The following is a 16,406-nucleotide window of genomic DNA, read 5'->3' on the forward strand; positions in this document are numbered from 1 at the left end:
AGATGCGGGTTCTTCAATACCCGCGTGTTTGGCGATTAAATTTCAAGCGGCACTGCATTGTAAAGGGAAACTTCCCTTTTACAATGCAGCGCCGCTTGAAATTTAATCGCCGAACACGCGGGTGTTGAAGAACCAGCATGTTCATACATTTACCCCCTGGAGGCAACTGAATGCTGAAGAGCTCTAAGGGAAAAGAGGGTACCTAAAATGAATGCCAAGATTAGTCTGGTTCTAGATGTTCCTTTCAGTGCTTAACATAACAATGCAAAACACATTTCATAGATTCAATTTGCTTTTCGACTGTGAATTTTTATTGTGATCCTATATGAAAGAATGGTAAGCAAAAAATCTTTGCTTGTGAGGCCTTCATTTTACAAATATAGAAACAATATATATATTATACAATAATAAGCTGCCCAATTCAATTCTTTTATATAAGAGTTTAAATATTTTTGCTGAGAGTATCAATTTATGGCGCATTTTATTTTATAAGTTAGCTGTATTTAATTTAACATCAGGAACAGAACATTGTGATAAGATTGATATTGATTGATATTGGTTTATTTTATTTTATCTATTTATTGAAATACTTTAGTTGTAAAAGTTTTGTCACACAAGATTTGATATAATTTATAATATACATATGATATACTAATTGAAAGTTATTTGTAACTTATGCTAAAAGATATGAGGGAGTGTGACTATAAATAAGGTAATGAATGGGGGATTTAAGGGGAAGTATGGGAGGGGGGGGGGCTGACACCTAATCTGTGACCTAATCTGGGACTCCCGTTGGACTGATATTTTGGAATGTGATGCTGTGTTCATGCATGTTCAATATTATTTATAGGAAAAGGGAGGATATATTTTTAATTTGGTTAGATAATGGTTTGGGACCAGAGAAATTAGTATAAATGAACCAATCACTCCAGATTTGGGAGGATTTACGAGTTTTTTTTAATTTAAGTATGCTGAACTTTTTTTCCATATATGCCAAATACCAAATTTTATTTAGTTGTTGTCTAGAAGGGGGATCTGGGTTTTCCCAATAAATTGCGACAAGGCATCTGGCTGCATTAAGAATCTAAACAGATAATTTGCCCAATGATTTATTTAAGATATTGGTTGGAGATCCAAGGAGAAAGGACCATGGGGATTTAGTTATATGGACATTAGTAATATGTATTGGCAGCAACATCATCCCAGAAAGAAGAAGCTACCACCAGATATGAAGGAAGGATCCTTGTTCTCCACAGTCTTTCCAACACAGATCAGAAGTAGATCCATATATATTTTTCAGTCTGGTAGGAACTAAATACCATCAGTAATATATTTTATAGGCATTTTCTTTAACCAGGGATGCGGTAAAAGTCTTAGAGATCCTTTTACGTATTGTAAATGTATGTCTATTTGGCAGTCTGCCCAAGCCAGTTTCCCACTTGAGTTCATCTAGAGACTGGAGACTAGAGGTCTCGTTATATCGGATTTAGGAAGGGAATTAACATAGTGTTTTATTTGAAGATAAGCGAACGGGCTAACATCAGGAAAATCAAATTTCTCCTGTAACATAAAATACATTGGTCTATATTTAAGATATCTTTCACCATCCCAATACCTTTCTCCCTCCAAACCCTGAATCAAGGAAAGTATTGCCTTGGGGTAAAGGTTGGATTGCCCCAGAGAGGCGTTATAGAGGAATGGTTTGAACTGGTTTTGAAATGAAACTTACAATAGTCCCATATCTGAAAAGTGAAGAAGGATGTTGGATGTGATTTTAATAAGAGAGGTCTATTACTCATTGAAACTCCTAATGTTAAAGCTATAGATGGTATGTGACTGCAGGAGGACTCCATATCAACCCATGGATGACCTTGTTTTTTTGAAAACCAAGTCACGACTTGACTTAGGTGAGTAGCAATGTAATACAATCAAATATCCGGAAAGCACCTACCACCATTAACCGTTGTTTTACACAGAGTGAAAAAACTAGTACATGGGGGTTTATTTTGCCATATAAATTGAGAAAACCTGCGGTGAAATTGGACTAGAGAGGGTGTGGGTACCTGTACTGGGAGAGTTTGAAAGAGATAAAGCAGGTGAGGCAGGACACTCATCTTGATTGATACTATCCTATCTAGCCAGCAGATGATTAACTTTTGCCATCAAAACAGATCTAATTAAATTTTTTTCATTATGATTGGAAAATCTTCTGCATATAGAGAGTTATAATTAGAAGTAAAAAAGACTCCTAGATATTTTATTTTGGATTGTAGCCAGGAGAAGTGAAAATGACAAGTGAAGCCATAGGCAGAACATATTTAAAATCATGCATTTGTGCTTGTCATAACACTTACCACACAGAGTTAAATCCTGAGAATCAGCAGCCAATAGCAGACAGGGGAGTGTTATGGTCTTGTCTCTATATAATCTTCAGCCCTGGGAGTGGTCTTCTTCTCAGCATCGAGATACCACCCGCCCACCCGGCATTGAGGAAGTGTTATGGCTGACCTCTTTCCTTTCATGCGGACAACGAGTAGATAAGTAGGAGAGCAGTGCACTTAGCAGTTATAGCATATGGTGTTGATAATTATTGTCACGAGTTACTGCCCCTTTTGAAGTTATGAGACTCTTAGCCCCCTTGTGAGAAGACCCCTTGGCCTGTTTGCGAAGTTTCATGCCGCTGTCGAGTCCAGAAGGGGTGTAGTTCACTCCGTCAAGTTAAGGTTAGCACCGGCCATTAGATAAGGTATAGTCTGAGTTGGTGGTACAATGATCTGACCTTTCCACCTTTATTGGTTGCATTTCAGCTGGCTGCCCTGCTCTCTCCGCCACCGTTTTATGATATGTTGTTATTTTATTAAATTCTTTATTCTTCCAATCTTAAATGGTGTCCTTGTATTTATTATTTATATGATTAAGCTAGTTAGGTTATAACCTGGTAGGAGTGTTAGAGTTATGTAAAAGTATCAACGGTATGAATTTTATTATTCTTAAGGCGATTCAGAGTTGGTGGTAACATATTAAGAGTGAAATATTCCATTTTGGACAGGTTTATTTTATAACCTGAAAAGGATCCGTAAGCTTTAAGGATGATAAACGGGTCTGGGAGGGAGGTGTGGGGAGAAATTAATGTGAGGAGGATGTCATCTGCAAATAAACTAAGTTTATAGTTGTCAGAGTTAATTGAGACACCTGTAATATCTGGGAAAGATCAAATTTTAGCTGCTAAGGGTTCGATTATAAGGGCAAAAATCAAAGGGGAAAGAGGACATACCTGACGAGAGCCATTAGTGATTGATATTGGAGAGCAAAGTACCCGATTTCACCAAGACCCTTGAGAAGGGTTAGAGTATAAAGCCTGTATTCCTTGAAGAAGAGTGCCATCAAAACCACATTTTCTGAGAGTTACTAACATAAAGGGCCAATTAATTTGGTCAAAGGCTTTCTCTGCATCCAGAGAAAGCACAATTGCTGGAACTTTATTGGAATTAATGTAATGAATAAGGCTAACTGTTCTTCTGGTATTATCACGCACCTGACAGCCTGGTATGAATCAGTCAGACCTGATCTTTATGGATCAGGTGAGGTAGAACAACATTAAGACGGTTAGCAAAAGCTTTTGCATAGATCTTGATATCTGTGTTTAAGAGTGAGATGGGTTGATAATGGGCACAGTTCGATGAGTCTTTGCCCTATTTTGGAATGACTATAATATGTGCCTCTAGGGCTTCTTGGAGAAGGACCCACCTTTTACTAGATTGTAAACATATTAACAAGATAAGGTGAAAGAAGCTCATTGTATGTTTTATAATGTATTGCCATGAAACCGTCAGAGCCAGGTGCCTTATTTGTTTTCAGGTTTTTGATGACATCAGATATTTCTTGAACAATAAATTCCGCACCTAGTTGTTTAAGTGTGATTGGTAGGAGTCTAGGTATTTGGCATTGGGAAAGAAAGTGTTTTGGAGGTATTCATCGATGTTAAGGAAGAATCATTGGATTGAAATATATTATGAAGTTTCCTGTAGAAATATTAAAATTCTTCTGATATTTGATTTCAGTCTTGAGTAAAATTACCTGAATTAGATTGCTATGAGAGAGCTTAAATCGTAACCTAGATGCTAATAGTCTATCTGGTATGGTGGGAAGACACAATACAAAAATGCACATCTAGTCTTCTAAGATTGCACTGGAGTGTGGGAGCATTTCTTGTGCACAATTGTGTAAATCTCAGGGCCTGATTCATCAGAGGACATGAACGCAAAAACACTCTGTGCATGCCCAGAACTGGACCATACTCCACAGAACACAGCCAAGTTCAATTCACGCAAAGCACATTTACTACAGCTTATGATTTCAGGGAGAGAACGAGGCAAGGAAGGGGCAGGGAAGGGGCGTTTGTCAGTAGTCAATGTACAAAAAATTTGTGCCAACCTCGAGTGCACACAGCAGTGTCTGATTCAAACTCTGGGCATCTCTCAGGTACTTGTTTATCAGCCATGTCACTTGCACCAGCTACAGGTCTAGTCTAAGTACTGATTACTAGTGATGATGGCTGTGTATACTGCTATAACAGGTGTATGCAATCAGTAGCAACTGTTAAAATTGATATTTCATGGGAAAAAAATAATTTGTTTTTTAAAAAAAAAACATTTTTCATTATTAATGCTTTGTCATTAATGCCTAAATTATTAACAGGTGAAATTAATTCCATTTCTTTTTTTTTCTGTTCATATTGGACGTATATAGGTACTGGACGTATCCTGCAGTGTCCTGTGCAAAAGAGCACAGCACACCTACACCCGTATTAACCTGCGTACCTATCGGATGTGCTCCTTGTTGAATTCGGGTGGGCGTATGCAAGTATTCAGTGCACTTTAAAACAAGTGCAGGTTGTGCTCAGTATGCTTGCCTTGATAAATCAGGCCCTCAGTGTTCATCTTGTACACAAGGTACAAAGTAATGTCTGAGCCCAAGCGACCTATTCTTATGTGGTCCCTCATTTAAATATCTTGTACATTGTATAAAAGTTTTACTAATCGTTTCAACCTTTAGATTCATATAACGCAATTTGTGCAAGGAAAGGGACTAAAGTGAAATATTTGATCTGAATGTTTTGCTTCAGCCATACAAAGTGGGCTTTGTGTTATTAAGAGAATTTACTGGAGCATTGCAGATATGTCCAGACATGTGTCAGCAGAATACAAAACAAAATAGTCTGCAGCTGCCGTCTAAACGAGCAAGTGCTGGTAAATGAACTGCTACAGCAGCAGCTGCCCGTGGACACTGTACAACGTTTTTGCTTACCGGGGTGTACTTTATCCCAATACGTGAGGGAAGCAAAACATATGTATGTACCTTAGTAGTCATAATTCTCAATATATTTTAACAGCTCTTATATTAGGTACATGTTTATTGCAAAAGAACTACACATGAACCCTTTACATAGATAGCAATATATCCAATCATGAGGTTAAATATACAGTATGAGTGTCCAGAGGCAAATTGACCAAAGGCCTGACTGGGGGTTTTCCTGGTAGGCTGGCAGCCCCTATAACGTCATGGGGCCACCTGAGTCTTTTTCTAAAAATGTTTTTGTTTGGTTGTATGTTTATTTAACTAGAAAGGTTAGGGAGATCGGAGACCCCAGGGTCTGATCTAGGTGGCCAAGTCTTTCCTCACTAATGCCGGGCATGGCCTCCTATAGGTCATTCCTGGCCCTGGCATTAATGTGTTTCCTGGTGTCTGGCCTTAACCCTGGGACTAGTCACCTAATTGTATTTGCCATGCAGACCAGTACTGATCCATTCCCCCATTGAGCCTGTGTCTGCCCTCGCGCAGTGTCAGTTATCGGCATAGGGGGCTTAAGCTACCAGCTGTGTGACCCCTGACACTACATGGAGATACTTATAATATTTTCCTTTAACACTACATATTTTTCCTTATATAACTAACTTAAAAAATAAGTTTTTCTTACAATATACTATAAAAAGGGAGCACTATCAAGTTATGCACTTTTGTAACATAAAGAATATTTTTAAGCTTTCCAGGTCCAATAATTGGGAGTGATTTTATGGGCTGAAACTATATTCAACTCAGGAGGAACTGGTGACATTACTGAGTCATGTGGGTCTTCCTGTTTCATACCTTGGTGATGTCACTAGTAAGAGAATTAATAGGATGCACCTTTGTTCAGTCTACAAAAGTAGTTGTATATAAGAGATGAATCCACCAAGGTCTAAAAATGAAACATTTTAAGTTAAAGATTCCTGTGTCAAAACAGGGCTGCTCTGGAAAAACGCTACAAAAGTAGCTTGGACTACTGCAACCTTCTCCTCACTGGCCTCCCCCACTCTCATCTCGCTCCCCTTCGTTCAGTTCTTAATGCAGCCGCTAGGCTTATCCTCCTTTCTCGCCGCTCCTCTTCTGTCTCCCCCCCTCTACCAAGCCCTTAACTGGCTCCCCTTCCCCTACAGAATCCTGTTCAAGCTCCTCACTCTCACATACAAGGCCCTCGCCAAGTCCACTGCTCCCTACATCTCCAACCTCATCTCTATTCACGCTCCATCCCGCCCTCTCCGATCTGCCAACGACAGTCTCCTCTCCTCCCCTCTGATTACCTCCTCACACGCGCGAATCCAAGACTTCTCCCGCACTTCCCTCCTCCACTGGAACAAGCTCCCTCCCTCCATCAGAACATCCCCTACTCTGTCCAGTTTCAAACAGGCTCTAAAAACCCACCTATTTCTCAAAGCCTTCCAGTCTCCCACTTAACTTCCTACCTTTTCTGCCTCCCTCCCCTCTTCCCCCTCCCCTGAATCTGCCTCCGTTCCCCCTTCTCTCCCTCTCACCCCGTGTCTCTCTGTCTGTCTACCCCTCCTCTTAGATTGTACGCTCCCTTGAGCAGGGCCATCTCTCCTCCTGTTTCCTGCACCTTTTACTCTGCTCTCCAGCTACCTTTCCCCCTACCCCTCTGGGGGTCTCCTTGTCATCCGCGCCCTTCCTCTTGGGCTCCGGCGCCTGCCGGTCTTCCCTCTCCCCTCTCTCTAGCTGTGCTCTGAGCTTACTGAGTTACTGTGCTTATTGTTTACTCTATTTTGCCGTCCCACCTTGTACTGTACTTGTTTGTCCCTGTACGGCGCTACGGACACTGAGTGGTGCCTTATAAATAAAAATTAATAATAATAAAATAATAATAATAAGGACCTAATGGCTTGTCATTCTTTTACTGGAAGTTAAAACATCTGAAGTTCTCATTTCAGACATTTTCATCCTCAGTGTGTTGTGTAACTAGGGCTGCCCGCTGGGAGGCACAGGAAGCACACATTTTGGGGGGCTGGTGTTCTCAGGGGCCCAGTGGCAATTATTGCAAAACCTTACATTGGAAAAAATAAGGTTTGATAAATGGAGCTATGTTTGCTTTACCCAGCCCAAAACATAATACAATATTGTTCTAGACTTAATTTTATTAATAAGATGTAGAGAGATAGCATTTTTCAAATACATCTCTCATGGAGAGGTGGGCTCAGGATCAAACATTGGGACGCACAATTCTTATGGACAGCCCTGCTTACACCATGACATTATCAATCACCTTACATTCAACTACTATTGTACCTTCAGCTGACATTTTTAACCCATTCTCAAACATTTCTACCATTCCTACTCTAAATAATTATTTTATTAAATTGTAGATAGTATATATAAACTATATCATATAAATATATTTACATAATAAATATATATTATATAAAACACGAGTGGTGTGACTACTTGTATAAACAACTGTGAATATATCTTTATATTAGGTGCTAATTGATGCCATAATTTTAAATGTGATGCTTTGTGATGCTACAATATTTCATAGTCCTTTATACACTTTATTAAAACAATAAATAAATAAAGCTTCACTGCTTCTGTCCCTGCTCTTCCATCTTACTATAGGGGAAGAATAAACTGGCCAAAATATACCCATAGCCCTAACTAGAATAATAACCACTGATGCACTGGTCTTGCCCCAATTCTACCCCCAATGAATGAGCTGCGCAAAGTTCTTTTTTTGTGGCATTAAAAAAAGTATATATGAAAATAAAAGGTTACTAACCTAAAACATTAATACAATTCTAACAAAATAACTAATATTTGTATAATTTTCAAAAAAAATATACTCATGTCAAATTTCTTAATGTGGAGTATAGTAAGGGTTGATTTATAACATAGTTATTTATGTACAGCCTACACTTTGTATCCTAATTTACTTTACATATTTTTAGGCATTCTGAATTTATTGTCTACCATTTACGATTTTTGATCTGCTAATAAAAATGCAATGTAATATAACCGTCACGAAAAATCCTTAATTTATTTTAGTAGCAAACCATACACAGTCTGCTCCAAACACCCATTACCAGTTGGCATTTCCATCATTTTATGACATGACTACAACCACTTACCCACGCTAGAAGCACTTATTTCAATCGGCCATTTTTTCCTTTCTGATGGCTCCTTATTTAATAGTGTCTTTAATATCAGTCCCCAGGGAACACTATGACAAATCAAGATTTATGGATATCTGTTCTGGGAAATGACTGAGCCCAGCTTTGTTCAGACAGCACATCCTAATGTCTAGCTAAATAATGGGATCTTTAATGAGTGGTTTATATAGAGCTGCTTTACAAGTTGTAAAGTGACATACTTTTTATGTATCCGCAGATAAACATGTCTTAATTCTTTGTCACAAAGCATCTTAAAAGCCCTATAAAACACTTAGCACAAGATATAAGAGTTTAGGAGACTTTTATTTAAAGACGAATTCCACACAAAATGAAACATAGGGGGGCATATTAAATAGTGTGCTGAGTGCCTTTGCGCCCTTTCCGGAGGCGTTACTGCGACATTGCCGTTATGAAGGGAAATCTGTGTTGTTGCGGTACCGTATTAACTGTTGGCATGCGCAGCCGCAGCGTAACTGCGATGTCCGTGGGTAATTGAATATGCCCCTTAGTTTTAGATGCAGTTTATTTGAATAAACTGCAAAGTTTTTCTTACACTTTATATAAGGTTACTCTGATCTGACAGGTCTAAATGTAGGATCTAATGATCTAGGGTTGCAGTAGTCCTCTCTACTACTATTGCTTGCCTCATTCAGCAATGGAGCCAATTCATTTCTCTCCTCAATCATATATTTAGCTTTCATTAGACCAATTACAAAGGTGATGTCTGATTGGCTGCAAAGATATACAGCTCATCATCACTCTTTGCACCATGTTGTTAAACATTTCAGAACTGCCAACAACAATTGTCTTTTACATCTGGCAAATAAATCAATAAACAATTATATCAACAAAAATAGTATTGCCATGTGTTAAAAAGGAGCATTTCTGGAGTAGACATTCAACCACAATAAGCTGTTCATGGCCTGGAAGCCAAGGTCACAAAGGACAAATATCCACCATGAGCATTTGTAAAGTATAAAGTGTACTCCATGCTATATAAGATGAGGGTTCACTAAGTAGGTATGGGGTGCTAAACTGGATGGGGTCAGCTCTTGCTAATTAATTAAATTAAAATTATTATATTTCCCAGCATGTTTAAATAACAGATGTTATAGAACACAGGATTCATGCAATGTTTTTGTGATATTTATGGGTGTGCTGATGTAACAGACCCAACAGAATATAAATTATGAACCTGTGTCCCAGAAAAAGGGTCATTGTCTTATTAAGGATGAGTTTGTATGATGCTCTTATTGCAATCACATTGTGTACATAAAACTCATTCTTTGTTCAACTCTTCAAATTCCATACTCCTAATACATTTTTAAAATACTGTATTTAATTTCTAGGCATCAGTTTAGTAAGGAAAATGAAGCACATTATAAATGAAATGTCAAACATCATGTCCTGAAGTTTAAGGTTCTGCCTGGGATTGATCCAAGGACCTCATTGCATGCTCCTTAGTCTCTAAGATATGGGAACAGATGATGTGACAAGTCTCTATCCCTGTTCTAGTGTGGTCTGCATTGTCCCTACATTCTGTGTCTGTCTTCTGTGCCCTAACAAATCCATCTATAGTGACTACCCAGAAACTCTTCAGGGGTATATCATACCTATTAGTACAGGTTGGTGGAGCATTTTGCAGCTTGTCCCTGTGTTCAGTCCTACTTTGGATCTTTTGATTTGTGCTTGTATTCTTTTTGATTTAGTGTGAGGCTTTGTTTCCCTCTTAGTGCTGTATGTTTTATGTATCATGTTATCTGGTCCCATTATTTACCTTATGCCTGCCTTGTTCAGTCTTTTTACACTATCCAAGTCCTTAGGGCATCATAGTATCCAAGGGCAGTGCCAACTTGGTTCTCCAAGAGTGGTTTCAGACTCAGGTCTTTTCCCTTCCCTATCCTTGTGTTATTCTTGTTTCTGTCCTGTTTGATATCATATGACACCTCTGTGTTCTCTTTATATTTTCATTGAATCCCAGCTTTGACTCCTCCCTGGCTGACTATGCATTTTGATTTTGACCCTATGTAGTATGACTGACAACTGTCCTGAATAGTCTCTTATTTTAACTCTTACTCTTGGTTGGCAAATCTGTATTTGCTATGTCCAGGAGTCATAGTACATTTCTGTCCCAACTTCCCCCTCTTGCCCTTTTTATGTTAGTTCCTGGTTTGCAATAGCATTTTTTCTCAGTTACTGATCACGATTCCCTTCTGAACATGTCAATACACCAACATACTTTGCAACCTTGATGAAAAATGTTAGTAACCCTAACAAAAATTGTTTTAGATTAAGGAATACATATTTTCCCATTTTTGTATTAATGAAGTGTGACAACCTCATACCCCCTCACCAAAGCTACATTGAGTGATTTTGGTTTTGTATCTTAGAAGCCTATGTTTAAAATTCCCAACATTTCATGAAACCACAGTTACATATAATAATGAAGACTTACCTTGGGATGCACTGACAAATTATTTCTGATACTACGTTTTCTCCTAGACTTTGTGGCTCCGTTGTTATAGAAATGATATAAACTTTCTGCAAAGGGTAGCTGAAAGAAAAGAAATTACTTATTACTTATTGGGCAAATTAATATATATATATATATATATATATATATATATATATATATATATATATATATATTATATATATATATATGTGTGTGTGTTATATATATATATATATATATATATATATATATATATATATATATATATATATAATTATCCTCTACATTTACTATCAACTATTCACTTTACGCTGGTGGTAAGCAGGAACACGTGACCTGGGACATCCCATTTGTTTCTGATCACCACCAACCAACTGTTTTGAAAATAAACCTTTCTATGTTTTCTAAATAGCCAAAGTTTTATATGTTCAGGTATAATTAAAATGCCATTAAATATATATATTACATGCTCTGTTATCTGAGATTTTTTTGTATGCCAAATATTTTCATATTTGAAAACATGCAACAAAAAAAAATGTAAAAAATAAAATAAAAAAAATAACTGTACTCATAAAAAAGAAATAATAGAGGGTCTGGAGGTACCTGGAGCCAATAAATATGTTTTGCTGAACCATATGCAGATCTCCCGGCTTCTCATTGAGTCATGGAGAGGTAATGTGTAACTGCAGAGCAATTCAATAATAGCTGGATTGCTTGTGATTAAGGGCTGAAACAGCCTGAAATGTTTGAGACTTTCACAGATACATTTCTGTGTGTAATGATCTTATAATTAACAAAGGATTTTTTTTCTTTATTTTGTTTTATCTTTATCATATTAAAAGCACAGAGCCCCTTAATGCAGCCAGATGTTTGGTGGCCAAGAACTGGAAAAACCCAGACCCCCCCCCTTCCAGACAGCAGCTCCTAAATAAAATTTGGTTCTTGGCATCAATGGAAAATAAATCGGCATATTTGAATACTAAATCCCATAGATTCTCCAAAATCTGGTGTGATTGGGTTATATATAATAATTCTTCAAATTCACAAGCTTATAGCAATCATCCCCATGATATTTTATCCTTCTTGTTCTGAATTGTTTTGATTGTTGGTCAATATTAATTCCGGTCCATTCTCCATTGAATAATTGGTCACTGGGAGTCCCATATTCGGTCTCAGTTCTTCTAACCCCACCCCCCCCCCCTTCTTATTTCCTCTCCACCCCTCCTCCTATTATTATTGAACAAAAAATCAGACCTCACACTCTACAACTTTTAGAGATATTGTACTATTATTTTCTGCACATTTCAGACTAACTAAATGTATATGTAACTTGCTCGTTCTTTTTATGCACTTCTGTGAATTGGCTCAGGCAATAGTTGTCATATTAATAGTTGACAAACAACAGTCCTTGCTGGATTTGTACAATATATGTTACTATGACCTTTGTCGATTCTTTCATTGATTGTTGAAAATGTGTGTTGGTGCTTTATAAATAAGGTTCTTTAAAAAAGAAAAGCACAGAGGGCCTGATTCATTAGTAATCTTATCTTGTGCAAAAGATGCTTATTTTAAAAAGAAACGGGGAGATAAGAGTGAAGTTAAGATGAATTTTCATCTTAACTTAAGAAATTCTTCACTTACGCAGTGGATTTTGCTTCTTATCTCCCTTTTCTGACCATGCACAGAGTGGATTTGCTTAAGATAAGCAAAAAACGGCAGATAAGATCACTAATGAATCAGGCCCAGAGACTCTAATTACCTTGTATGTGCACCAGTGATCTAGAACTGGCCTGTGTCTTCACAGTGCTTGTGTATTGGACCTTACATCAGTGACTGCTGATTCTGTGCCCTGGATACCAATATGCAAAAAAATCTTTAAATTTACTTCTGCTAGGGCCACAATAAAAGCAGCTTTGGAGAATGATATGAAGCCTTTGGGGGAGTAAATCTGTGCATCCGTGTATCACAAATAGGCAGACCATACTGTTTTTCTTTTCAAGAGAAGATGGAGAGCTCTATTTTAACAATGAGAATATACAGAATGAGCCAGTTCATAATGGCATTATATTTATTAAGGACAGGAAGTCATGATGTATCATTTTAAAAATATACAATTATACACAACATATTTTTGATAACTAATCCTTTAATTGTCTTGTTTGTAAAAGCATATTCTCTTATTTTTTTTAATTTTATGCGTATGTGTTTCGCTGAGCTAATCCACAATGCATTAAATAACCCCACACTCTACAGCTGTATAATTACTTCTAATTTTGCATATACAACTTTAATGATCTAGTTTATTTTTAAATCAAAATGTAATTGTATTGCAAATTAGATTAAAGAAAAAAAAATGAAATACACAAACTCTACATTAGTGTTGTTTATAGATTATCATTTACTTGTTACCATAGAGATTGCCTGCATCACTGACAAATTCAATTTTATTGACCTGCTTGAATTAGTATTGGTTAATTCCAATAGTTTCTATTTCACCAGCTGCTGGAGTTGGCCTAAGGATGCATTTGGCTGACAGTGATTTAGAATGACTGGTGATAATAATAAAAAAATAAACATTTATTTTGGGCCATAAAATATAACGGCTCAGCTCAAACAGTGAGGAAATCCATATAATGCATTCCCTTTTTCTGGCTCTTAAGACAAAAAATGAAAAGGCTAATGTTTTGCTGAAAAATGGACCCAACATCATCTACCAAAGAGGCAATATCTTTGGCAGGGCTGTCTTAAAACATGGGCATGCTGGGCAGTTGCCCGGAGGCACCACGAGCATAGGGACCCCATAGGCTTGTAAGCTTTCAAGCAGGGTTCTCTTACCTCTCGGTCTGTATGTATTACCCAGTATTGTTTTATTAATGTTTGTTCCCAATTGTAAAGCACTACGGAATTTACTGGCGCTATATAAATAAATGTCGATGAGGATGATGATGATAGGCTTGCAAACTTTTCAGCATATTATTCCAGGAGATTTATTAAAATGTTTAGGTGGACTAAACACCTCAGTATCAGCTGTTATCTGTATATGCGATCTTGCTGCTGTGAATACATATCTTGACCTTGACGAAAACAAAGTACACAAACTAATTGTACATAAGTGGGTGAGTGGTTGTATAGGTAGGGCCCCAGTACACGTCTTTGCCCGGGGGCCTCTAATGCTGTTAAGATGGCCCTGATCTCTGGCCGCCTTCAGATTGCGCCATTGATTAGATTATGTGTAATAACGGAGCTGTGTACACTGTATACTAATTCTGATCACATCATGGGAACAAATAATCTTGTAGAGAAGCCAATCCCATTAAACTATCTGACATGTGCTGTATTTCTGATTGTGGTCAGTTCCACACCTTCTCTTTTTTTTTGAAGATGCAGTTTACCTATCTTCCTAACAACTAAGGAATAACTAAAATAAGATGTAGGTATACAGTAGAGATGGCTAGAAATCTTGAATCATATGTTTCATAAAATATTTTGCCCGCCCAGCAAAAAAGTTTGATTTGAGCTTATTGATCTTATCGTCATTTACATAAATGTTAATAAACAAACAAACAGATAGCTATGTGACATTTCAATACATGTTTTATATGTATCAAGCTGTATCACAGTAAACCACATTGTATACACACAGAGGTAGTTTTATTTTTAATCTAGCATGATTTTTTAATAACATGATGTTAATACTATTATGGTATGTTTTTCAGGTTAAAAGTTCACACTACAAAGCTTATTTAATAAGACAATGGAATGTTGAACACAAACATTCGTCTTTGCACATAACACATTTCAGCAACAACAGGTTTAGAAGCTGCATAATTTTGCTTGAACACTTATATTGTTTTGTGAATTATACCTACTTTAACTTAACATTTTCACTCTGATATTTTCAATGCTTCTTTTTTTTAACCCATAAACCCATGGCTATTTGCAACATGTATGTGACTATTTTGAAAACATGTTAATTGCTGTATTCACAAAGTCTGTTTCTAGCATCTCAATGCAATTTACTAATATTAACAATTCACTAACACAGAAAACAATGACATTTTGCACCCTCATTGCTCTGTACACAACCTTATAAAACTTCCCTTTCCTTTATATGTAAGCTAAGCAATTGTCACAGTATTCACTGAAGACATTGTAGAATAAATGTTGGAGGCACTTTGCATTCTTTCAGTTTATTCTGGCAGAAATCCTGATACAGTAGTGATATTGTACAAAACCAATGAGCTTTTTGATCATACCCAGTTTGATCCCTTGATAGAATTTTCTACTTGTGAAACCACCCCTCGGAAATCTGCAGCGTCGCTTTGTAGGTAAGTCTGTGTATAATTGAAGTCGTTTCTTTTGACTAATCAGTGTTTATTTGTAGGTATCGTCATTGTCGTGGTTGTGGTAATCGTTTTTACGATTACCACCGGCAGCCGGCACCACGTTTATTTTTTTCAGAGGACAGCTGGATAATATCTTAGGCTTGATGTTTCCTTAATACACATTTATCTCATTCCACTTCACTGAGCTGAACTGTGACAATAAAAGCACTGTAAATGCATTACAAAAAAACCCCAGTAAGACATCTCGATGTTCCATTATGTACAGTATCCACAGCTTGTTTTATATGTCTGATAGATATATTTAAAGTATTAAGCAAAGCTTCTGCATTTTAAGACAATATATTTAGCTATTTGTGAGTTTTGAGAAAGTCAGTTATTGTCTGTCCTCTCTATAATTTGTTTCATATTTTACAGAATGGAATTGTACATAATCAGCATAGAGCATGGTGTGTTCTTCTATCCTGTCACCAAGCAAAGTGCATTGATGTTTAACTTTCTTCCCCTTGACACTGCTCCCTTAACAATGGAATAACAGCACCTTCTTTCCCTATATAAACTTGAATTACTTTTTTCCACACTGTAACGACTGTTCAGTGATTTTCATAGTAAGAGGCTATCTGCACTGCATCTCTCAAAACCTGTTAGGTTGTTACCCACCAACATTTATTTAAACGTCAGTGACACCCCATGTCATGCGCATTAGACATGCAGTGGTTGACAATGCTTGAACTTGTGCTTGGAGGGATATCAACAGGGGTCACTTTATTTACTCCAATCCATTTATTTGAGGTGAATGCAGTTACATTGAGCAGACAGCACTGATGAAAACGAGCCATAACTCAAACACTCCTGACTGTAAGTGCCTACACTAGTGGGTATGGGGTTCCGTCAAATATCCGATAATATGCTTTTATTGCCAGTAAATACACTTGTAAGAGCATGTTTTGACTTCACTGGATATGAACTAACATCTTGAACTCAGTTCTGTGTTCTGACACCTTGGCTTCGACTCCGAGTGTTATTCCTAACCAGACTTGCATTACTCTGTGTACCAGACTGCCTCTGACTTTGTTTCTAGTTAACCCTTGGGAATCTGTTCTGCTAGTAGTT

General features: G+C 37.2%; 1 protein-coding gene across 1 annotated transcript in view; it reads right to left on the reverse strand.

The window, feature by feature from the left end:
* The window catches only part of PCSK2 (proprotein convertase subtilisin/kexin type 2), a 141,889-nt gene that overhangs the window by 86,163 nt on the left and 39,320 nt on the right, over nucleotides 1–16,406 (reverse strand). Inside the window, exon 2 of the mRNA XM_075203936.1 lies at nucleotides 10,951–11,049. Within this exon, the coding sequence (XP_075060037.1) occupies nucleotides 10,951–11,049 (99 nt within the window). The remainder of the gene's footprint in view (nucleotides 1–10,950; nucleotides 11,050–16,406) is intronic.

Source organism: Mixophyes fleayi, chromosome 3, assembly GCF_038048845.1.
Source record: "Mixophyes fleayi isolate aMixFle1 chromosome 3, aMixFle1.hap1, whole genome shotgun sequence".
Lineage (NCBI taxonomy): Eukaryota > Metazoa > Chordata > Amphibia > Anura > Limnodynastidae > Mixophyes > Mixophyes fleayi.